This window comes from Muscardinus avellanarius (genome assembly GCF_963383645.1).
Source record: "Muscardinus avellanarius genome assembly, chromosome: 14".
Classification (NCBI taxonomy): domain Eukaryota; kingdom Metazoa; phylum Chordata; class Mammalia; order Rodentia; family Gliridae; genus Muscardinus; species Muscardinus avellanarius.
The window spans coordinates 64,406,539-64,432,150 of NC_137800.1; the positions used below are offsets into that span (position 1 = coordinate 64,406,539).

Genomic DNA, 25,612 nt, shown 5'->3' on the forward strand with positions numbered 1-25,612 from the left:
GGGCATGCTGGTGCACACCTGTAATCCCAACACTTAGGCTGCTGAGACAGTAGGAGTGCAGGTTGGAAGCCAGTGTACAATAATTTAGCAAGAACCTGTTTCAAAATAACAAAATGGCTAGGGTATAGCTTTATGGTAGAGTACACCTGTGTTCAATCTCCTGTACCAACATATATGTGTGTGTGTGTGTGTGTGTGTGTGTGTGTGTGTGTACATGCTTTATCAGACTTTCATTTATATATCATTTTAAAGAAATGCAGTTTAGGAAGACCTATACTAATCACTCTTAGTCACCTCAAGAATATTCTCTAAGTTGAGCTTGGTGGCATACGCTTATAATCCCAGTACTTGAGAGACTGAGGCAGGAGGATCACAAATTCAAGACAAGCCTCAGCAAACTAAGTAAGATCCTGTATAAACTTAAAAAAAAATACGGCTGGAAGTAGAGCTTAGAGGGAGAATACCCCTGGGTTCAACCCACGGTACCTGCCTACACACACACACACACACACACACACACACACACACACACACACCACACATACTTGGGAAGTCTCTCAGACCCAGATAAGGGTGTTATATGATGTCACTCCTTAGAATCTCTGTTTCACAGTATGGAGAATCCTCAGAAGAATGGGAACAAATCTACCATTTGATCCAGCAATACTACTTCTGGGTATCTACCCAAAAGAAAGTACACCAAACTACCAAACTAATGCATGTGTATCTATGTTCATAGCTGCACAATTCACCATAGCCAAACTATGGAACCAGCCAAGATGTCCATCAACAGATGAATGGATTACAAAACTGTGGGATATATACACAATGGAATTTTACTCAGCCATTAAAAAAAACTCAATTACATCATTTTCAGGGAAATGGATGGAACTGGAGAACATTATGCTAAGTGAGATTAGTCAGTCACAAAAAATAAGAAATCAGATGCTTTTCCTAATATGTGAGAGTTAGGGAGAAATGGGTCATAGGAAGAACTCTAGATGAAAAAGGATGTCCTACAGAAGAGCAAACAAGACACCCTAAAGGAGGAGAAAGGAGGGGGGAAGAGGAAAATCTCTAAAACACACAATGTACTTAAACATATTGAAGTCAACCACTAAGCCAAGCAAGGGAAGAAGGAGGGATGGGGAGGGAATGGGGTGGAAATTGGGTAGGGGTTAAATCAGTGATGTGTATAAGTTTTTTACCCCAATATGATGTATGAATATAATGCACCAATAACAAATTAAAAAAAAAAGAATCTCTGTTTCATACTCAGATTCCTGCTACCAAGACAGGAAGTAATCTCAGGGGTATGGCTGGTTTCGGATGCCACCAGAGGTAACAGCTGTGCTCCTGAGACATAGGAGAAACAGGATTCCATACTTCCATTTTTCCTCCCACTGTCTCCTGCCAAGTCCCTTGAGCAGAAATTTCTGGTGGTACCTGGTGAGGCACCATTAAAACTGTCTCCCGAAAGAGCAAAACAAACCTGCAGAACTCAGAAATGAGTGATGTGTGCATGTATACCTCTACCATTTTGTACTCCATTAAGATGTATGATTACAATGCACCAATTAAAAAAAGTTAAATGCATCTGGACATGGCGGTGCACACTTGTAATCTCAGCATTTGGGAGGCTGAGCAGGAGGATCCCAGTTTGTAGCCAGCCTCAGCTACTATTTAGTGAAGCCCTCCGGAATTCAGTGAGACCCTGTTTCAAAATAAAGAATAAAAAACAGCACTGGTAGTGCAGCTTGGGTTTCATCTCCAGTACCACACACACAAAAATAAATAAATAAAATGGTCATCTTGGTGATGGCAGAAGGAGTTGATGTCAGAAAAAACATGAAGGAATGAATTTTCAGGGGTGTTGGAAAGCCTCTATTTTTTCATATGGCTGGTGGGTGAAGGGTTTATACATATATTTAAAAGTCACCATCATCAAGCTGTACATTTTAATTTGTGTTCCTACTGTATAAAATTATAGCTCTGCGGACAGTGTTACCATCCAAAATGCAGATGGAGGTAATGTAGGCAGTTCACATCACGGCTGGCGAGCCTGACCCACTTTATTCTGGAGACACTGAAAGTTCTGTCTCTGTATCCATTACACATCTTTATCTTCCTCCACAAGTGTGTTTATATCCACAGGTTATATTTATATCTGCAGTCACATCTATATATTTAAATCTGGAAAGACGAGGAGTGTTAGATGTGCACGACTATATATAGGGTGGTTTTACTTCTTTCAAAGAACAAGAGGATCCTAGCTCCTTTATTTTATTTTATTTTATTTTAATATTTGGGAACAGGACACACAAACACATCAGACAGACAGACAGACAGACAGACAGACACACACACACACACACACACACACACACACACACACACCGTCCAAGTGTCTGACAATCTTGCCTTTCTCCCTTGTTTGAAATGAGATGCTAAAACCGACCTTGATGACGACCTTGGGGATGGTCAGCACAGTGGACTTCTGCTTGGCCAGCACGTTGCTGTTCTCATTGATGCGTGCTGTGACAAAGAAGTGCAGGAAGGCCTGTTCTAGCAGCTGGCTCATGTACTCGCCCGCTCTGATCAGCACCTCCTCTCTCTTGACTGGCAGAAGGAAAAACAGATAGGCCAGCATCAAGACCCGAGTCAGGACCTGCTCTACTTTCTCCTCGGTCCCCCATCCTTCCGACACTAGTGCATAAGTCACCAGGAATGCAGCAAAGGTCAGGGGCAAATGGAACAGAGTCAGTTGGGGACAAGCTCTCCTGTTTCTTGGGCCAAGAACGAGTGTGCTGAAAATTTAATATTCAGTGACGTCTTACTACAAAAAGTGTGTCAAACTTTCCAAATGTTGCTTTTTCCTGTTGTAAGATGGAAAACTGTGATGAAGATGTTTAAAATAGGTGACCAAGGAGTTTTAACTGGCTGCTTTGATTTGGACTGGGACAATCCCAGGATGGTAGCTGTGGAGCAGCCAGGACCATGGCTACCGTTCCATGTGCCCCTCACCCCCCGCCTTGTGTAATGAGATGCATCTCACCAGGGAATCTTGGTGCACTCTTGGGAAGAGCTATTACCTCCCCAAGTTTTGTCCTTTTACTGATCCACATTTTCTTTCCAGCTTTTTCTACACCAATCTGATATCATGATTTTTCTGGTTAAGAGAAAGAAGCTCTGTAACCAGTTTCTCCCCAAAGCACTCAGCTGTCTCCAAGCCCCTAATTTTGGAGATTTCTGTGCCAAAAGTACATTTCCTGAAGTCACTGCTGTCAGGTTTTAGGTACTGGGGACTTCATGATGATGACATCTGGAGGGTGGGGCTCCCCTCTATTCACCACCTGGGCTGAGGATGGTGAATCTACCTTGTGGCTCTGGCCCACTTCCTCTATCTCCCCCCATTTCCCACAGCCCTGGATTCTAGACAGCAAAGGACAGTTCTGTTGGCCCAGCACAGGTGTGGCACCTGCACCGACCCTCTGAGAGCCAGGTGGCTGTGCTGTGCCATCAGCCTGCAGGCCCAGCAGGCGAGTGGGCCCTTCACGTCTCCATCCCTACCACAGGGCACAGACTATAAACACAGACATCTCCACCACCTTCCTGCTCAATGTCTGGCTTTTGCCAAAGATCCCTCCTTCCTTCGGAAGTTGTTGAAGGAAACAGTTCCTGCGGCTAGTAGTTTAAGTACCAGGGTAGTTCATTCTAGCCTGCCAGACTGTGCAGAAGTCCCTAAGGAGGATGCAATGCTGCCCGGGCGTGAGCAAGTACAGCGCACAGCACAGGTCTCCTGATTTGCTGTTGCCTCTGGGTTGAAGGTGCATTGGCCATACTCATCATCTCCTGTGGGGATGTTTGTATCGGAATTGGGTCTGTGGCAACTTGCCCTGGTCCTGAAGACCAAGGGCACAGGAAGCCTCTGCCTTGGGCAGCACTGGACTTGGAAACCACTTTACAGATGTGGAAGCGCTATGATGGCCTCTTACCCTCTGATCAAGGAGACCTCACCTTAGCTTGACATCGCAATCACCTGCCACACTGGACCCCAATCCAGACCAATGATATGAGAGCCATGAAGACTGGGATCCAGACTTCAGTATTTGGAGGGAGGTGAGAAGGACTGAAAGAACCCAGGCCCTCACACATGCTGAGCTCGCGCTCTGCCACTGAGATTCACGCCCAGTCCAGCACTGGTATTTTTAAAAAGCTCTGCAGTTGACGCTAATGTGCAGCTGGGGATGGGAAGCACTGTTCCCAAAGCCAGGGAATCTGCAGAATCAGCCCCATGGAAAGCTTTGCTTCCCCTGGAGGATGCAGCCCTTCTCTCCTGGGCCTGGGTGTGTCTGCTCCAGGTGTGTTCTGCAGACCAGCAGCAGCACCATCATGAGAGCCGGTCCTCTGGCCCCACCAAGTCTTTGAATCAGAGCCTGCATTGGAATCAGATAAGGAATGCCTATTTCAGTGTGAGAAGCTCTGAGAGAAGGAGGCTCAAACCTTGTGGTGGGGTGGAATTAGGGTAAAGTCAGGACAGTTTGGGATTAAAAATTGAAAGTGCTGCAGGGCATGGTATCGCATGCCTGTAATCTCAGTATGTGAGAAGCTGAGACAGGACAATCACAAGTTCGAAATGAGCCACAGCAACTTAGACTCTCATCAACCCAGTGAGAACCTATTTCAAATAATAATAATAATAATAATAATAATAATAATAATAATAATAAATAATAATATTAATAGACGGGGTGTAGCTTGGAGATTGACTGCCCCTGGGTTTAATCTCCAGTACAACATACACAAACACACAAATAAAATAAAAAACGAAAGTCCTGCATCCCCAAGGATCTGAAAGTCTGGACATACTAATTTAGTGGCTGTCAATGGGGGGCAGTTCTGTTTCTCTCCCAGGGAACACTTGGCAGTATTTGGAGACTCCTGGATTGTCAGAACTGGGCTTGGTGGCAGATTGCTACCGGCAGCCGGTGGGTAGAGGCCAAAGATGCTGCCTCATACCTACAATCCACAGGGGAGCCCAGAGCGAAGGAGTGCTCAGTCGTAGACATCAGCGGTTCCAAGGCTGAGAAATCCTGCCTTAGGCCTTGTAGATTACTTGAATGTGTTGGTCCATGGGAGGCAAGTGCTTCACAATCGGCTCTGTTGGCTAGGTTCCTGGGAAGTGCTATTCTATTTAAAGCCTTTCCTTTGAAGCTATGATGTTACTTTAACCTTGGCCCCTGAATTCTGCCTTTTAAGATGGTTCATTCATATTGTCTTCTTTGGTCCTGCACCCGGATTATGCTTTCAGAGCTCTCAGAGCAGTCACTTGTCCAGATAGATGAGGATCCAGCTGCCCCCACTGGATAGGACCTCACGCAAGTGTGCGGCCTGATTTTCATACCCCCGCCCCCAGATCTGGGTGGATAAAGTGGCAAAGTGTCAGCCTTGAAGAGTGCGCTTTTTGCCCCTAGCTGCCTCCAGTAATAGTAATAAAAAATGGACCTCCTCTGCCTATTTTTGGAGGCTGTATTTGACTTGCAGGGTTTTTTTTTAGGCTAGTGGTATATGCCTGCCTTCTTTCTATCCATCTTTACAGAGGCTCCTGCTACCCTTAGAGTCTCAGCATCAGGACTCCTTTCTTCTCAGAGGCACAGCATTCCCTAAACCACAGCACTAAAGAAACTGGGCTGTGCTTCAGAGCCCAAGAGAACAGTGCTCCTGAAATAGGCTGTTATGTAAGTGCTGTGTTTTGCCACCGCACAAGAAATTGTTCTAGATAAAGTTTATTAAACGTGGCAAGAGAAGGAGGAATAGATTTTCACTCTATGAGCGGAGGAGCTGGGGTGCTGCCAATATCATTTACGGTGTCTGGGGAAAACCAAGGGAGACACAGACTGGAGCTGCCTCATCTCTTTTCCAAAAAGCAAAGAAAACTAAATATAGCCAAGTGGATATGATAGCACCTTTGAAGGTACTGGGAGGTTTAAGTTATTCAAATCTCCCAAGCTGATTCTAGCCCACACATTCCCTTTAATCACCAGGCTGGAAAGTACACCTCTCATTCTACTTGGAAAACTTTCTTTGCAATATAGGCACCTAAGAAGGCTTGATTGAGGTCTAGAACTCTGTGCCTTTTTGCAAGGTAATGCAATTTATTTCGGATTGTGATGGCCGTTTAGTGCTTGCAATTAATGGCACCTACCTGCAGACTAAAGCAAGAGTTTCCAATTCCCTCCAAGTGAATCCTGGAGTAGGCTGAATTAGGAGGAGGAGGCTACATTAATATAGACAGGCTTAGGTTTGGTTTGCTGTCTGTAGGTCGATGAATTAGAGAAATAATCTATTCCGCCTTTCCAATCCACTAACTCATATAAGTTCATTATTTAATTGAATTGGAGAGAGGTAGGGTAGGACTTTGACAGACAGGGCTTCCATAAGTTAAGGCATGTTCTTAGCTTCCTAAGTCTAGAGATAGATGCTGGGTCCCAGGTAATGGGGCATGAGCAAGAGAACTGGCCCGCTTGGGGCCCAAGTTTATACCCTTTGGTTCATTGTCATTGTCTAGATGCGGACTGGCTTCTGTCACCTGCCTTGCCTCTAATTGCCTCGAACACAGTAGTTTCTCAGAATGTTGGAAGTAAACACTTAATGAGAACCAATCACGTTCAAAGCATTTTATATGTTCTATCTCGTGTAATTTTCCTCCACACTCTCCTCTCACACCACATAACCAGTCCATTGGCCAATCATGTGGGATCTGCCTTCAAGACTAGCTCTGACCAGTACCAACTATTCCATCATGTGTCACTCACATTGAATGATTTCAATAGTATCCTGATTGACCTCCCGAGTGTCTTCTCAACACAATGCTAGATCATGCTAAAAGCCCTCAAATGGCTCCCCAGCTCACAGAAATAGAGGGCAAGTTCTTACAAAGACTAACAATTCTCTATATGATCTTGCACCCACTACTTTCCAACTTGTCACTTTTGTTCCTGTTTTAATCTGTTTTCTGTTGTTATAACAAAATGCCTGAGGCTGAGTCCTTTATAAAGAAAATAGGTTTGCCAGGCATGGTGGCGAACGCTTGTAATCCCTGTGCTTGGGAGGCGGAGACAGGAGGATTGCATTGTTTTGAAGCCAGCCTCGCTGGCTTAAGAGACCTTGTTTCCAAATTTAAAAAATATATAAAATAGGTCTAGGAGTGTAGCCCGGAGGTAGAAGGGTTTCTAGGAAACATGGTACCACCAGAAAGAAAGAGAGAAAGAAAGAAAGAAAGAAAGAAAGAAAGAAAGAAAGAAAGAAGAAAGAAAGGAAGGAAGGAAGGAAGAAAGAAAGAAAGAAAATAGGTTTATTTGACTCACAATTATGATGACTGAAGGATCCAAACAGCATGGTGCTGGCATCATGGCTATGTCATACTATGAAGGGCAAACAAAAAGGGAACTGGCCATGTGCAGAATGGGCCAAGCTTGTGGAGTGACCTTGCTTCATAACAACCTGATCTCCCACAAACTAATTTGCTCCACAAGACAACTATCAGTCATTTCTCAAGGGAAAATCTCCATGGCCTAGTTATCCACAAGACTCCACCTATTAAAGGTTTCACTACTTCCCAGTTCCAGCATACTGAGGGCCATGCCTCCAGCACATGAGTTTTGGGGAAACAAACCACAACTTCTCCCAATTCTGGCTCCTTGATTCTCACTGGACACATTCTTTGTGCTCTTGCCCCAGAGTCTTTGCATAAACGACTTATGCCTAGAATGCTCAGCCCTGCCCTTCTATCAAGTTTATGTTCATTAGTACACTCTTAAGCTTTTTTAGGCCACTCCATTCCTAAGGATAATGCTCCTGCCACCCTTAACCTGCTTTATATTTCCCAGTTATACATAAAACTATACTTGTTTGATTGCTTATTATTTGTTTTCTTCATGAGATTAGAAACTCTGTAAGAGTAGGCATTTCTCTATCTCTAGCACACAGAATCTGGACTTGCAAACACGAAGTAATGTTCAGTGAATGAATGAAGGACTCCCTAGTGCGGGTGGTATTTTCCTATAGACACATAAAGACAGAGAAATCCCAGATTGTTTAAGAAACTTGTCCAGAGACATAGAGCTAATGGGTAATGCAGTCACACCTTATATCCAGATTTTAAAAAAAAAAATCCCAAGCCTCAGACTCTCTAAAATCAAATGTGTCTGCCTTAAATAGTTATGAGGAATTTTTTCTCTAGTCCTTTATGTTGCTTTTCCTGTAAGAATCCATTCCTCCACCTCAAGATAAAAAATAATTTAATCTTCTCATTTTCCCCAAAATACCACGGTGACTTCTTAACTGTTAGCTACATTATTGAATCTAGGGCTATACACTTCATGAAGTTCTGGCAGATTTCTTGAAATTAGAGATTTTAGGACTAGTTTTTCCATTTCTCTGGGAATAGCATCCTGAAGGATACGGTCGGCTGGGACAGCCACTGAGCCTAGAAAGCCTGAGAACAACTGTGGCATGTGATCTTGTCATCCAGGAAAGGTAGACATGTTACTTTTGATTGCTTCTTCTGTGTAAGAACTATTTGCATGCCTTCTATTCCTGTTTCTTTTCAGTGCCACATGTCAGGTCAATAGAAATCCAATGCCCTGAACTAGCAGGTCCTTTCCAGTTTTCTCTAACTTAGCACTCTGCCTGGAGATGGTGCCTTTTGGTTGACTCATTTTTGTCAGTTGTGTGGCCAAAGATACTAGCACCGCAGAGAAAACGAGACCAGCCAAAACTGTCATCCCCAACACAAGCTACAGGTCCCACTCTACTTAAAGTATTCTGAATTTTTGTAGTGACAAAAATGTTTGGAAGGATGAATGTTCAGGGGAGACTAGAAAGAATAAAGCATGAGAAAGAAGTCCTAGGAGAGATGGCAGAGAGCCCAGAGCCCTCCGCAGGTTCTCACACGGCGCATTCTGTGTCTCTAGCCTCTTTTACTGGTGACAGACTCTCTCCCTAGATATCAGGCTGATCAATTTTGAGAAACAGTCTTTCTGCAGAGCTTAGGTCTCTTTGTCTTCACATAGTAAAGCAAAATACACTATTCCTGTTGGGCAGCTGCCCAAAGCCCCCAAAGACCTTCCCTAACTTGGAAGAGGAGGCATATTTCCTGAGATGGGACATTTTAGACACACGTTTCTCAGTTTGCTGTGTACACCAATCCAATTTGCTATGCAAATTCTGGTTCCTGAGGTCTGGGTGGGGCCCAAGGTTCTGCTTTTCTAACAAGTTCCCAGGGCTGCTGCTGCTGTTGGTCCATGGACCCCACTTTGAGTAGCTGGAGTGAGGTTATATTTAATTCTCATGATTCATGGGGCTCTAGGCTTTGAAAATTTCATTGTTCACATCTATGCATGAGATGTAAAGATGAAAGATGAGGCCTTCCTACTCTAGGTGAGCTCCCCTGTGTGGTTCACGTTCCGGAGAACTTGAACTTGAATTTGACAGAGAGCTGTGAGTGGGTGTGGTCGTCAGTTGGGACAGATTGCCAGAAGACAAGTCCTGGAGATGACCAAACCCTAGTTAGCTTACCGGTTAAGGGCTCCAGTGTCACATTGAATGCTTTGTTCTTGAATTCTGTCTTGGAGACCCCGGTGTAGAAGGTGATGTTGCAGGAGAGATAGGCTGAGATGGTGTACCGGTTGGGACTGTTGTTCTGGAAGGTGATGATGAGCTTGAAGTCCTTTCCCAGCACTGCGTTTTCCACTTCAAAGTCCATGTCCACGTCAGATTTGGATTTGACGATGCCCTCCGTGTTGAGGGCCTTTTTAGCTCCGTACATCAGTGCAGTTTCTAGGGCCAATCTTTCTTCTTCTTTACCTAGGAGAGATCCAGAGATAATGACAGAAAAAAGAAAACACAGCCCCCTGAAGAGACCACTACCTCCATAAACCTGCCATGCCCTTCTGTCTTATTGTCTGCGCTTACAGCCTTCCCAGGTGCAGATGTTATTCCTGTTATATAGTCTGCAAAGCCAGGTACCCAGAGAGGTGTTGAGCTGTTCAGGCTGCCAGTGATGGTACCATGGTCCACCTGGAAAGAAGGTTACTGAAGGAGCTGCTTTAAGGGCTGGTTCTCCAGGGCCATTATTCCAAAGATTTAGCAGGAAAAACTGGTGAGATCAATTCTTCTCAAACTTCAGTGTCAATTTGCTTCCCACCCTGAGCCCAAGCCACATAGCTAGAATTTGGGGTCTGCTAAGCAAAGATTTTGGAAGGTTACCTCTTGCTGCTCTGTCTTTTGCAATATAAGTTTTCTTTAACTCAGGGGTCCTGCCTCCCCCTGAACAGGCCTGTCCTTCTCCTTCCTTCTTCTCTTGGGAATTTCCCACTTGCTCCTTCCTGTGTGGGCTCTGGAGGGCTCCTGTCTGCCCTTATTCACCATCCAAGGTGCCCACTATCCTGCCTGGTAGAAAGCATAGATTTTTTCCAAATAATGAGTCACTCTAGGATATTGAGTGTTAGGATGGATATGGGAGTTCCCCCAGGAAAGCTCATATGTTGTCAGTGAAGCCGGATTCAGAAACGGGGCGTGGCTGGGGGAGGTGAGCGGTGGGGCGTGGCCTAGACAGCTATGTCTGTCCCTGGCCTCCTCCTCTCAGTCTAGTTTCCACCACCACGAGTTGAACAGCTTTGCTTTGCCATTGGCCCGTGACCACAAAGTTTCTGCCTTAGAGTTGGCAGACCACAGACTGAACCTCTGAAACTGTGAGAAAAAAGAAGCCTTTTCTCCTCTGAGTTGTTCTTGTAAGGTACAGCTTCAATCACAGCCATCTAAAACCTAATGAAAATACTCTTTTCTCTCTAATGTGTACAGGGAAGGGGAGGAGCGGGGATTTCAGAAGGAAACACACCAAGTGTTGTATGAATTACGTTCCTATCACTCTGGCCCTCATTATGATTAGAATTGCAATGGATCAGTAAAAGCGTATATTTATAAAAGCATAAGTTACAAGAAAAAAGAAAAACACTGGTCTCTAGCAAAGTGTTAACTGGCCTTCCCTTCTCAAGGTCTCCCGGGTCATACCTGGAAGAACCCTAAGCTGTCCAGAGGGCTCTGGAGGATCACAGCCTTCTTCAGCCCATTAGAGGTTCTAAGACAAAGTCCTACAGCAAGAAGGCCTGATCATTCTGTGTGTGTGTGTGTGTGTGTGTGTGTGTGTGTGTGTGTGTTACTGGGGATTGAGTCCAGGGGCATTCTACATCTCTGAGCTATGCCCTTAGCCTGATTTTTACATTTTTTAATCATCTTTTTATTTTGAAAACAGTGTCTCACTAAGTTGCTGAAGCTGGCCTCCAACCTTCAATCCTCCTGTCTCAGCCTTCCAAGCACTGCGATTACAAGCAGGTGGCACCATGCCCAAGCATGTTCACTTTTCTGTAGCATAAGTTCTCCCAGATGTTTCTGACCCTAAGCATGTTTTCTGAGGGATGTCTGTTGGCCTGTGGGGACACATCCAAATCCTACTGCAGTTTGTGATGTCTCAAGGAAAGTGCGCTGCAGAGAGTGAGTGTCTGAAGGGGTCATGATGGAGATGAAGGGGAGAGTGATGGTGGGAGGGTTTTCTTTAGGAGAAAAAAATAGCTTTGTACAGGGGAGGAAGCAGGAAACACAGATGCATATCAGGCCTCGGAGGGTGTGTGTGCTTTAGACTGACAGGCTGGGCTGCAAGTCCTTACATAGTGTTCGATAAAATGCTTGTTTTGGAGGATGAGCGTGTGGAGGAGGAGAAGGGTGGCCGCCATTCTCTTGTCTATTCTAAATATCTTGGGGTGTATTTTCAGGTACCATGATGGAGGACAGAGATGAAAAGATAAAGGCAAATTCCTTGGCTTTTTTTTTTTTTTTTTTTGCATTGGGGATTGAACCCAGGGGCATTCTACATCCAAGCTACACACCCAGCCCAGCCCTTTTTATTTTCAATGAAACAAGGTCTAGCTAAGTTGCTGAGGGTCTCACCAAATTGCCGAGGCTGACTGTGACTTGCCATCTTCCTGTCTGAGCCTCCCAGGCTGCACCAACACAGCTAAATCCCTTGGTTTTTAAAAGCTAGTCATGAGAATGGCTGGTGGAAAAATCACTTTGAAATAAGAATGCTGGCTTTCATAATTACATTAATTTTAAGACATTGTCTTCTACTTTACCAATGAATAATTGAATGCAATGGTGGTGAAGAGGTCAATTAATTGTCATAACTATCATTAAGTGCTAATTACGTGCCCGGCATTGGGATAGATGCTTGCTCTGCATCATCCTGTCCAATCCTCATAACAACTGCATGGGCCAGGCACTATGAATACGATCATTTCCCTCATTTGTAAAGTAAGGACACCTATATCATGTGAATTAGAAGGAGTAAGTGCCTAATAAATGGAAGCCACTCTGGAAGAACAGAAAATGCCAGCAGGTATTGTATGCTAATGTTGTGTGTGTGTGTGTGTGTGTGTGTGTGTGTGTGTGTGTGTGTAAGGTGGGGTGGAAGTGTGTATTAACAATTTCCCTGATTGCCAAGACTGCAAAAAAAAAGTGCCAGAAACAATTGGTCTAGGGCAGGCATTGGCTGGAGCACCTGTTTGCAGATCAGTAAGAGGGAGATAATGAAGGGAAGGAGGGGTGAGGGCAACTGAAAGTGCAGTGAAATATTTCAGCAGAAACCATCTGGCAAACAGGTCCACGTGAAGGAGGGCATTAGCGATATCACTTTGGATGGAGGCCAAATGTGTATTTAGGCAAACTGCAGGAGCAAATTCCAGCGGCAGGAACAAGAGCTGGGAGATGCTGCCCTCGGGGAGAGGCGCTGAGCTAGCCGAAGGCAGGGGCAGGGGCAGAGAGAGGCTTGTGTGGAGCTTTGAGCAATGCTCAAGTTTGAGAGATGCCTCAGCTGGCGGATCCTTGGCTTCCTCCTGCAAGGAGCAGGGAGGGTTGAGTGGGCCATGGCAGGCAGAGCGGACCCACCAGAAGGAGAGGACTGTATGGTTTCCCAGAACTCACAACCTAATTCATGTTTCTCTGCAGTTATGCTTGGTGCACTGACATCTTGTATAATTCGGGGCCACAGGCAATGTTGTGCTGCTGTGAGAGGTTATCTAAAGCCAGACTGTATTTTCTGAGTCTTTTGTAGCTTCAAGGAGCAAGGTCAAAAACACCTTCCTGTTAACTAGGATGTGATAAGGATAGCTCTCTCATGTTGCATGAGGCCTCCTGTCCTGGCTCCAACATTACCTCCTGAGTGCCCCCTCCATCCCTCTCTGTGTCCAAACCCCAGGCCTCTCGTCTCTCACTCACACAAGTCTAGGTCTCTTTCTTTGCCTCATCACGGCACCTGTTCCTGTGTGACATCACCTCTCCTGCTGGAATGCAAGTTCTACAACAGCAGGGATGTGGTCTGTCCTGTCCACCTCCATGTCCCCAGGACCTGGGGCCTGGCTGGCAGGAGACTCTGAAGGATCGAGGTTTGCAAAAGCATGCTAATTTCAGCCAGATACAAAACTTCCACGTTTACAACAGATCCTAAATGTTCCAGGTGAACTCATTTTACAGGTAGTCTCGCCTGTGAAAGTGCCTTCTCTGTGCTCACTCGCTTCGTCCTTGGATGCTGTTGACCCTTCATGAGGTTCCAGGCACTGAGCTGGGCACAAATGAGAACCCAGGCTTTCCCTCACAGGTACAAAAAGGACCAGTGAGGAGAGACTGAGGTACAGACACGGGCATCACAGATGCTGGGACACCGTAGGACTCTGGTGGATGGTGCCTGGGCTTGGTGGAGGAGCTGCCAGCAGTTGATCTGGCTGCTGCTTGTGATACATGGAGGGTGTGGTCAGGAGGTTCAATAAGGAGGGTGCTATGGCTTGGATTAAAAATGTCCACCAAAGCTTGTGTACTAAGCAAGGCAGCCATGACCAGAGAAGGGACATGGCTGAAGGTATGTCCCTGGGGAGTGGCTAGGAACAAGGTTTTTCCAGCTGCCTACTGCAGCTTCCCCTCTCTCCCCTGCTGCCGGGAGGTAACACAAGCTCTCATCTCTCTTTCTGCTCCCCATATCATGCCCTGAGGACCTGCTTGGAAGCCTGTCTGACATGGATTAAAGTCTGCAGAATCATGAACACATAAAATTCTTCTTCCTGTAAGTTTTGTGTGGCTCCCAGTGGTAAGAATGATGATTTAAAGCAGGGGCCCAAAAGTCAGCTAATGAGGCTTTGTGAGTTGTGACTGGAATGCTCTGGAGGCAGCAGGAAGAGAGTGAGGGCTTCTACACCACACTGTAGCAGGCTCAGGCTTACACACTAGACGATGGCACTTTGGCAGCAAGGTAGGGGTTAGACTGAAGGAAGGGGGATGAGGATGAAGGGTGAGATAAGGAAGCTGCAGCTGTTCTTTTCTAGGAGAAAAATAATCATCGCCCCAACTCATTTGGAGCAGTATGGCAGTAATAATTGCATTACTAACAGAAGTGGAAGCCTACTTTTATGGAACCTTCACCAAGGTCAGGCCCTATATGAAGAGTTTTATACATCCAATTCTCCTTTATTCTCAGAACATGTCCATGAAGCCGGAGGAGGGCAGTAAATATTTCAGAGGAGATACATAGAAAATTTGCTGTCTGACTGATTCTCAAGTTGCTAAATCTGGGTGAGTGGTGGTTACCTTATTAGGATAGAGGAGGGGAGGAGGAGGAGGAAGCGAGAGAAAGTAGCATTTGGGAAGATTCAGTTTCGGGTATCTGTGGGACACATGGGTAAAGTCTGGGCTGAGACACAGACTTGGGAGCGCTCAGAAGACGCATGAGAGGTAGCAGTAGCTATGTAGGAAGAACGTGCAGTAGGTAGAGATGGAGCCCAAGGAGCGAAGCTAGAATCAAGACGCCTTCAGAAAGGAGTGAAGAACGGCAATCACGCTTAGGGATGCAGCAGGAGCTAGGAAAAGCAAAGGGGGAGAGGGGTGGGGGCAGAACCAGAAATAGTTATATTATAGAAGTGAAGGGAAGAGAGGAATTCAAGAAAGGTGATTGGATACAGTCCTCACAAAGTGTAGGAAGGTCAAGCAAAATGAAGCCTGCAGGTCATTGATGCTATGTACAATCAGGTGGTCCTGCACTTTGGGCAGAAGAACTTGAAGGATATGCTGGGAGCAGAAATCACAGTGCAGTGGGTAAGGGGTAAAGAGGTGCAGATCCGGGTGGCTCTTTCCAGAGCTGGGTGTGCTGGCAGGAGCAGGGCAGAATGGGACATGTTTGATAGAGAATACAATGTTGAAAAAGGATTCTGTAAAAATTTCAATGCAATACCCATTACATTACAAAGGTCATTTCTCACAGACATAGAAAAATCAGTCCTTAAATTAATTTGGAACAGCAAAAAACCCAGAAGAGCAAAAATATTTCTCAGAAACAAAAACTATGCAGGAGGAACCGGGCATGGTGGCTCACGCTTGTAATTCCTGTGCTTGGAGTGTTCGAAGCCAGCTTCTCTGGCTTAAGAGACCCTGTTTCCAAATAAAAAAATATAAAAATAGGTCTGGAAGAGTAACCTGGAGGTAGAAGGGTTCCATCCCCAGTACCACACACACACACACACACACACACACACAAAAAAAAAAAAAACACTATGCAGGAGGAATCACAATACCCAACTTTAAACTATACTACAAAGTCATAGCAATAAAAACAGCATGATATTGGCACAAAAACAGATACATAGATCAATGGAGCAGGATAGAAGACTCAAAAACAAATCTGCATACTTACAGCTAATTGATTTTTGACAAAGGGGCCAAAAGCTGGAAAAAAGATAGTCTCTTCAGCAAATGGTGTTGGCAAAACCGGTTAACCATATGCAGAAAAATGGAAATAAACCCCACTTTCTCACACTGCACAAAAGTCAATTCAAGATGGATCAAAGACTTGGAAATTAGACCAGAGACCTTGCAGCTACATGAAAAGGGCATAAGGTCCAACACTGCAACACATAGGTACAGGTAAGAATTTTCTCAACAAGACCCCAAAAGCACAAGAAACTAGAAGGTGGATCAATATGTGGAATTGCATTACACTGAAGAGCTTCTGTACAGCAAAGGAAACTATCAAGAACCTCAACCAAGAGCCAACAGAATGGGAGATTTTTGCTACCTACAACACAGATAGAGGACTAATATCTAGAATATACACAGACCTCAAGAAACTCAGCACTAAAAAAACAAATAATACAATAAAAATGGGTAAGTGAGCTAAATAGATACTTCATGAAAGAAGAAATTCAAATGGCCAATAAATGCATGAACAAATGTTCAACATCATTAGCAACCAAAGAGATACAAATCAAAACTACCCTGAGATTTCACCTAACTCCAACTAGAATGACAGTCATTAAAAACACAAACAACAACAAATGCTGGCGAGGATGTGGAGAAGTGGGAACTCTAATACATTTTTGGCGAGATTGCAGATTAGTGTAACCACTTTGGAAAACAGTATGGAGGATCCTCAGAAGAATGGGAACAAACTTACCATATTATTCAGCAATACCACTTCTGGGTATCTACGCAAAAGAATGGAAACCAAAATACCAAACTAATGCATCTCTGTTCATAGCTGCACAATTCACAATTGCCATACTATGGATCCAGCCAAGATGTCCATCAACAGATGAAAGGATTACAAAACTATGGGATATGTACACAATAGAATTTTACTCAGCCATAAAAAACACAAATATGTCATTTGCAGGGAAATGAATGGAAATGGAGAACATTAATACAGGAAATGCTATGTGAGATTAGTCAGTCACAAAAAATAAGAAATCAAATGCTCTTCCTAATATGTGGAAGCTAGGGAGAAAATGGCTCATAGGAGGAACTCTAGACAAAAAGAGAGATACTATAGATGAGCAAATAAGGTGACCTAACTGAGGGGATGAGAGGAGGGAAGAGGGAAATTCTCTAATGTGTATTTACAAACATATCAAAGTCAATCAGTAAGCCAAACATGTGAAGGAGGGAGAAGGAGGGGATGGAGTGGGTTTTGGGTAAGAGTTAACTGAGTGATGTGTGCATGTATGCCTCTACCATCTTGTATTCCTCTAAGATGTATGACTACAATGCATCAATTAAAAATTTTAAATTTTTTTGTTTAATGCAGGAGACACTGAAATGCTAATTGGAAAGGGAAACTGAAGGAGAGATGACAGTGCAGGCGACAGAGGGAGTCATTGATGAAGTGAAGAGGGAAGAAGATGAAGACAGCATCATAAAAGATGATAGATTGCCCCAGTACAAGTTTTCTGAACTCTGTTTTCCAATGCTTTATAGTTTCTTAATCTTATATTTTGAAAAAAATTCACGAGATTGATATTGAACTTTAGTAAGTGGATGTGAAAAATGATCTTCCCACAATTTAATTAATTAAAATAGTTCCTAAATCTGGCAATAATTTCTTTTCTATGTTTTTACTCATCTCTGTGCTTCAGTGACTGCACTTGGCCTTTTTGGATTCAGAGAAATGATAGGAGAGATTCACTGTGAGAATCAGAGTGCCAACACCGAGCCCTTGACTCGAGGCCTGTGGCAGACACCAGCAGCCCATCACTCTTCTCGCCATATTCGGAAGAAGGCTCGATGTCTTTCTTGAAATAGCACTCTCTTGGTCATTTCTAAAGTTCGAGTTTGAAATGTAAATGCCAGCCTTAATGAACAGACTGGTTATCTGCCTGGGGTCAAACTCCAGCCCAGAAGCAGGATGGGTGTCTCTTATGACTATTCGTGTGGATTTAGGTGATCTTCCAGTTGGATAAGAACACACACCACCCTCTCCCTGATCCTTGCCTTCGTGCCAGATGATGGAGGCCTGGATCTCAGAAGCCTTCCCCATGAACAGGGAGTGTTGTTGTTTTCATCTTTGCCTATCCTCAGCCAAGCCCTCAGTCCTCTTCCATAGACTGGCTTTTACTCTTTCCTCTCTTGACATCAAATTCTGTTCTGTTCTGGTTGGGCCTTCACTGTCCCCTTGGAGGCTGACAGTTCATGGCAGCCCTGCCCTACTGCATGTCTGAAAGCCATCTGGCTGTGTGGCTCGCTGACTGCCACATGCTTGCCTTTCCTTCATTTCTTTGTCCAGTCAGAACTAATATCTTACAAAGCAGCATAGTCCCCTCCGCCTCCCCTGCCTTACTGCCTTTTCCTTGAGAACTCAAGTCCGCTCTGCTAACCAGGGCACCCTGGGCAAGGACAGCCCTTGTAGCATGAGCAGAGTATTGTGAGGGCCACAAGGCCCTCTCTGGCCCCAGTGTGCTTGGGGGTCCTTCCCTGTAACCTGTGGCTTCTGTCCCCACGTGTCCCGGCAGTCCTTGACAGCAGAGAGGACTCGTTCTGTTTTTCTCTGTAGCTAGAAGGGGAGGCTGAGCTGTGTGTGTCCCATTTCTACACGGCTCTCAAGATACAGCAGGTGGTTAAGAGTGAGCTGTTGAACAGATGATGTATAAATGTATACATGAGAGGGTGTTGCAGCTCGTTTGTTTCACATTTTCTATGGAATTTCCTTTTCCTCTCTCCAGATCTTTATGTTTGTAACTCCATAATAAAAGGGCATTGTTTGTTTTATTGTGCTTATATATATACACATATTTTTTATTTTCCTTTTAGGAAAAAGCTAAAAAGAAAACAAGAACCCTTTTATATCCATGTTATGCAATGGATGATAACTAAATGAAAAGAGAATGAACCTTCTCAGAAATACAGTAAAAAAATTCGCTGGTTTAGGTGACAAAAATCCCGAATTTCTAACACTGTGCATACTTGTTCTCAATTCAGTAAGCTTATTTATAGTGCAAATTGCTTTTGTAAATAAGAGCAGGGAGACTGTCTGAAATATTTTAAACAAACCCTATACTCCTTAACACTTCAGGAATACTGATGAATATTTAGGCATATGCTAATTACTTGTCATTTTTATCCATTCACTGAAATAAATGCTGCCCCTAAGAACCTGTAGAATTCAATCATTTGCAAAATCTATTTCACATTCCCCATTAGGACACCCCAAACCCTCACCCCTTGGCCAAGACTGATCTTGGATGGCTTTCTCTCCAGCCATTTTGGCATATTGAGCTTGATGCATTATAATAATAATAATAATAATAATAGTAATTATTATTATTATTAAGGATTGAACCCAGGGACATTCTGCCTCTAAGATATACTCCCTGCTTTCTTTTATTTTTTATTTGGAAACAGGGTCTCATTAAGTTGCTGAGGCTGGCCTCAAACCTTCAATCTGCCTGTCCCAGCCTCCAATTACTGGGATTACAGGCGTGTGCCAACACACCTTGTTTCAAGCATTATCAAGACCTGCAAGGCTCGAAGCCTACCAGGCTGCTTCACACCCCTTATCTGTGGCTTCATTCCCACTGCCAGGAAACCCCTGTCCAGCTTTCTTTAATGAGATCTATGACTCTTCCTCCTGAGCTTCAGTCTTTCTGAATCTCCAGGTTGGACCAGTTTCCTGCTTCTTTGTTTTCACAGCCTTCTCCACATAATGGAAGTATGTCCTACTCACTACTAGGATGCCCTACATCAAACTAACTGCAGAGTCACTCAGTATTGATTCAAATGGAACTGAACTCAATAGCGCCATTTGAAACATTCTCTATAATAAAAGTTAACAAAAAACCACCAAAGTATTATTTTATAATTAAAACCAGCCATCAGCTTAATTGGCCGGAATTAGTGAGACTGCACTGTTCTATGAATATTGTATTATCTACATTATGAGGTTTCCATGACAATTCAATGGGACAATGTATTAAAAATAATTTGAAAAGCACTAAACAAATGTGAAGTAGTTATTTAAATTTCTATTATGAAATTAAAGTTATGCTTGTCATATAGTATTTTCTAATAGGATTATTCTTAATTAAGGTTCTTTTCAGCAAGAACATGTATTTTATTCTATTTAAGTAGATAAGACACAACCAGGCATTATGGCACACACCTGCGATTCCAGTACTTGGGAGTCTGAGACAGGAGGATTGCAGGTTTGGGGCCAGCATCAGCCACTTAGTGAGGCCCTCAGCAACTCAGTCAAACCCTGTTTCAAAATAAAAAATACAAAAGGCTGGAGGTATATCTCAGAGGTAGAACATCCTTGGGTTCAACCCCCAGTTTCAAAAACAAATGAACAAACAAAAAAACTTTAAGGCAATTCACTTCACAAAGCACGTGAAAGAGAATTCTACTGAAAGCAGACAGCCAAACAGGACTACAGTGGAAAGTGTTGGGTGTGACGTGCCTGTCACTCATGGGATTTATTCTATTTCTCTCACTATCAAATCCCTCCCACATCAGTGCATTTTCTGGAACACATTTTAGGGTAACCATGAATAAGTACTAAATGAACTTGGGCAGAAGTTTTAAAAGTTTATTTGGTGTCGTAAGTTACCTTCTTGGAATTTGTAAGTATCAGTAATATCCTGTATGCCATCTCCTCCAATCTGTTTGGTTATGATTAATTTCCCAATGTGGGTGGTGTCCATGGCTTCCACCACATGGCTGCCATCTTTTTTAGCTGTAATGTAAATAAGATCGCTGTTGACCTGGAAGAGGAGAGGATAGCGTTAGCCATCATCAAATGTCGTTGTTGCCAACTGCAGCACTACTCACAGCAGCTAAAATATGAAATCAACCCTGCTGCCCACCGGTGGATATTGAATGAATAAAGAAAATATGGTATATCTACACAATGGAATATTATTCAGTCGTGAAGAGTAAAATTCTATCATTTGCAGCAACATGGGTGGAACTGGAGGTCATTATGTTAAGGGAAATTAGCCAGACACAAAAAGATAAATAGTACATGTTTTCAATCAGTTGTGAAAACTAAAACGGCAATCTTGTGGAAGAACAGAGAGGAATGGTAGTCACTTGAGATTGGAAATGGACAGCAAGAAGTCTGATAAATGACATCAACACTTGGAGTGGGGAAAGTGTTCTGTTTTTTTCCTATAGCATAGTAGACAAATATTGTTTAAAAATTAATGATATGTTTTAAATTGAATAAGAGTACAAAAATTCTCAACACATGAGATATATATTATTCTGATTTGATTGTATATTGCATATATGTGTCAAATTACCCTACTGTATTCCATAAAGATAAACAAATATTTTGTCTTAACAAAAGAACAACAAAAAGCTGGGCATGGTGGTGCACTCCTGAAATCACTGCACTTGGGAGGTTGAGGCAGGATGATTGCAGGTTTGCAACTAGCCTCAGCAGCTTAGCAAGCCACTCTGCAATCTAGTCGGATCTTGTTTAAAAATAAAAAAAATAAAACAGGGTTGGAAGTGTAGCTCAGAGATAGAACTCCGCTGGGATCAGTTTTCCTGGTGTATATATCTAGAGATCCTTAGTGTTGACATGCCCCTTTCTTCAACAGAATTGGATTCATAGGGCCAAGCTCATTTTGAAAAACATTCTGAAGTGGACATATTTATTTATTTATTTATTTAAATACTTTTACTGGCATTGCAAGGATACATCATAGCAAGGTTCAGTGTGATAACAAACACACATGCACATAACGCTTGGTATGATTCCTTCTGGATCCTACCCTGATCATACTCCTCCCTCCCTCCCGTACCTGCTATTCAAACCTGTGGTAATACTTTTATTTATTGCCAAAGCATTCTTTGAACTGTTTCCTTCCTCAAGCCATTTTCCCCGTCCCACCTCCCTCCCCAGCCCCTTCTATATTCTACTGATCTCTTTCCTCATTTATCCAAAGCCTGTTATGTTTCTTGTTTCTCTCTAGCTTTTCCACACATGAGAGAAAGCATAGTACCTGTGGCCTTCTGAGACTGGCTGTGTCACTTAGCGTGTTAAATGGACCGGGGCCACGGGCCATTTAAACAGCCACCATTTCCATCTTCCCCTTTCCCTGCTGCTCAATTCAACCTTCCAGGGGAGCCAGAAGCACCCCGGCCATTTCTTGCCTTCTCAGATCTCTCCAGCCAGCAGAGGCTGTGTGACCTACTTCCAGGAAGGAAAGAAAGTTTGCCAGGTGGCTTCACAGAGAGAATTTCCTACTTTACAGAGGTCCATGGGAGAATTTGTCTTTCCCTTTGACTTTTCCATCAGTTCATGCAAAGCGCAGTGTGCTTGCAAGGCACTAGTACCACCCTGAAACCGTGAGCTGGCAGAACAGAGAAACGGGGAGCCTTTGCAGGCTTGACGAAGTGATTCAGCCAAAGCCAGCCTTGGGATTGACTTCTTACAGGGGAAAAGAAACCCCAACTGTTGTAGCCACTCTAATTCTGTTATGTGCGGCCAGAAGTATTTTAAATGAAAACAAGATTAGACCATCCAGGAGAAAATATTTTGATGGTTCAGCAACTAAAGCGTGCCACTTGGGGCCCTGCTGGCTGACTCCTCCCACTCCCAGCACTTCTGGGAAAGGGGTGATGAGGATTGAATCCAGCAGGATTGTTACCTCTGAGCTATATGCCCAGTTCTATTTTATTTTATTTTGAAACAGGGCCTAGTTGAGTTGCTGAGGGACTCGTTAAGATGCTGATGCTGGCCTTGAACCTCAGATTCTCCTGTCTCAGCTTCCCAAATATTAGGAGTACAGGTGTGTACCACCATTCCCAGCTTCCTTTTCCTTGAGTAATAATAGCTTCTTCCTCATGGCTAGCATAATTAACTAAAATAAATGCATGCAAACTAGTTATCATGATGCCTGGCAGAGAGCCAACACTTGTAAATATTCTTGATAATTATGATAATTATTGATAATTTAATAGTATTCTCAAGTACTTTTCACAATGGCAGAACCTTAATGATGGACAAAATAGAATAGGTCCCTCCATTAGGGCTTGCATCAGAATCACCTGGAGAACTTTAAAAACTAGGAGATGCATGGTTAAAAAGATCTTGGGTGAGATTCTAAATCTATTATATTTTTAAGGAGCTGTCAGTTGATTCTGATAATTCAAGTACTTTGGAAGGGTAAGTGCAAGATACTTTGGGAGCGCATGGAGTGGTGGTGGTGGGTGGGAAGATTGGCTGGAAAGTAGCAGCCTAGTTGAAATGTGCAAATAGAGGAAGAGCTTGCGAACTAAAGAATGGAAGAAATAAAAGCTATGACCGGTGGCGGGATGGGCAGGTGCAATGTGTCTGGCCACGGAGGAAGAGTCTTGGGAGAGGCACAACATTAGCTGTATGACACCTGGACTCTGATTCTGAGTGTGTATTTTTTAGAAAGTTAGGTTAACATCTATAAACTTGAGTTCCTGTTTCTATAACATAAAATTAATTATACTTCTGCCAATTTTGCAGAAACTTTTTAGGACAGAGTGGGATAAGATCTATGTGAACATGGTTTAAAAATGTCAAAACTGAGTAAAAATGGAGAGGACATTATAGATTTACAAAAACATAATGATATATTCTTAACTATTTTTTGTGTGGTGCTGGGGATTGAACCCAGGGGCATTCTACCTCTGAGCTTCACCCCCAGCCCTATTTTTTAATCTTTATTTTGAAAGAATTCTTTATTTTATAAGTTGCAGAGGGCCTCACTAAATAGCGGAGGCTGGCTGTGAACCCAGATCCTTCTGTCTCAGCCTTCCAAGTACTGGGATTACTAGCATGCACCACCATGCTCGGCTTCTTAACTTTTAAAATTAAGGTTAAACCAGGCACAGTGACACATGCCTGCAATCCCAGTACTTGGAAGGCTGAGACAGGAGGATTACAAGTTCTAGGCCAGGCTCAACAACAAGATCCTGCTTCAAAATAAAAATAAAATAAGGCTGGGGGTGAATCTCAGAGGCAGAATGCTTCTGGGTTCAACCTCCAGTACCAATAATAAATACATAGATAAATAAAATATAAAAATGAAATTGAAGTTAATCAGAGCAACTTTTTCTTACTTTCTCACAAATTATTCTGAATTTACATAAAGTTAAGTATCTCTCCTTAGGAGTATATAGCCAATACTTATTGAATACCCATAATGTTCCAAGGACATTTTGTAAATGATTTAATTTAGACCTCAAACAACAGTCCTGTGAGATGTGCATTATTATTCATATTTTAGAGATGAGAGCACCAAGACTCAGAAGTATAAAGCAAAGTAGGTCAGCCATGCATGGTCACATGTCCAGGAGTTAGCGGAGAAGTGCGAGACCGGAGCCAACTCATAGCTCACCCTTTTGACCTTCACCCCAGGTTGTCCCATAGCCCACCCCCCTTGAGGTTCACCTGGGGCTGACCCATAGCATTCCTTTTGGCCTCCATCCTGGGTTGGTCCCTAGTATATTCCCTTAACCTTTCCCCAGAGTTGACACATGGCCCATTCTCTTGACCTCCATAACACACTTCCTTTTCCACATTACCATGCAGAGCCATGAGTACCACTGTGCCTGGAGATTTGGTGGTTCTACTTTCAGGACTCAGATTTCTGAGAGTAATGAATGGCAGGCTCACTTCTCAGCAGAGTAACCAAAATTTGATGGTGCTAGCCATATGAAATGAAAGACTAAAGTGTAAAATCAAGGATCAGGACAGGAGAGTATGCAGAAGCTACCTTAGGAATATTTGTCATTTTGGAGAGAAAGAGTTAAGGAAACTTTAAATGAGCTGCCTGAGCATCGCACCATTCCCTTCGGAGGAGGCCATGCAAGCACAAACAGCTGCCTCCTCCACTTGCAAATTATAGCAACGGTGATGATAAATATCCTCTTAATAACAGCTCTTACAATAGCTGATGTTTTCCAGGGAGACAAGGCTAAATATGAAAGTAGCTAGATCCTGGCTCCCCTGGAGTATGGCTTAAGACATTAATGGAGGCTAAAATCCCAGGGTTGTCCAATGATTTGTCCCTTGTTGAGAGAGAACAAAAGAAACATGCCAGTGAGATGGCTTTTGTATAGGTAATTGCGGTTGGAGGTAGAGGGAAAGTATTCTTTCCAAGTGACATCAGCAAGCTTTCTTTTTATTTCAGCCAGTAGTGTACTAGTTTTCTAGTATTGCAGCATAAAAAATTATCAGGGAATTAAAAAAGGACCAGTGATAGCCCCACCTAAGATCAAGTGACTCTCTAGAATAAAGCAGCCGTTAAACTCTGGCTGCACTGCAAGAAATACTGGACTTTAGCTGTGTGATTTTGAGTGAGTGACTGAATCTCTTGGAACCTGGGTTAAATAACACCTTCTTTGTCAGGCTGGTGGGTAAAGATACTTGTGAAAACTTTAAAGCTAATATCTATATTTATATCTATCTATCTATCATCTATCTATCTATCTATCTATCTATCTATCTATCTATCTGTGGTACTGGAGATTAAACTTTTTGTTCGTCTGCATGAAAACCTAGTCCTGCCTCTGCACTTGAAGGGCTATGGTCACATGGAAGCTGGGTATCCTGACATGAAATGTGACACTCTCCCACATGCTGCATCTTTGCCTCTATGTCTGGCACAGACAGGTACTTCCTGTGCAGCCTCCACCATTGCTCAAGGTCCTGGGGTGGGGTGGGGCGGGGGGCCTCAGCAAAGATGGGTTGGGCCTGAGCAGG

General features: G+C 43.5%; 1 protein-coding gene across 1 annotated transcript in view; it reads right to left on the reverse strand.

Moving 5' to 3' along the window:
* Positions 1-25,612, reverse strand: part of F13A1 (coagulation factor XIII A chain) — a gene marked incomplete at both ends in the record, with an annotated part of 188,633 nt that overhangs the window by 22,670 nt on the left and 140,351 nt on the right. The window contains 3 exons of the mRNA XM_080709828.1: positions 2,459-2,619; positions 9,580-9,867; positions 20,474-20,627. Of these exons, the coding sequence (XP_080565954.1) occupies positions 2,459-2,619; positions 9,580-9,867; positions 20,474-20,627 (603 nt within the window). The remainder of the gene's footprint in view (positions 1-2,458; positions 2,620-9,579; positions 9,868-20,473; positions 20,628-25,612) is intronic.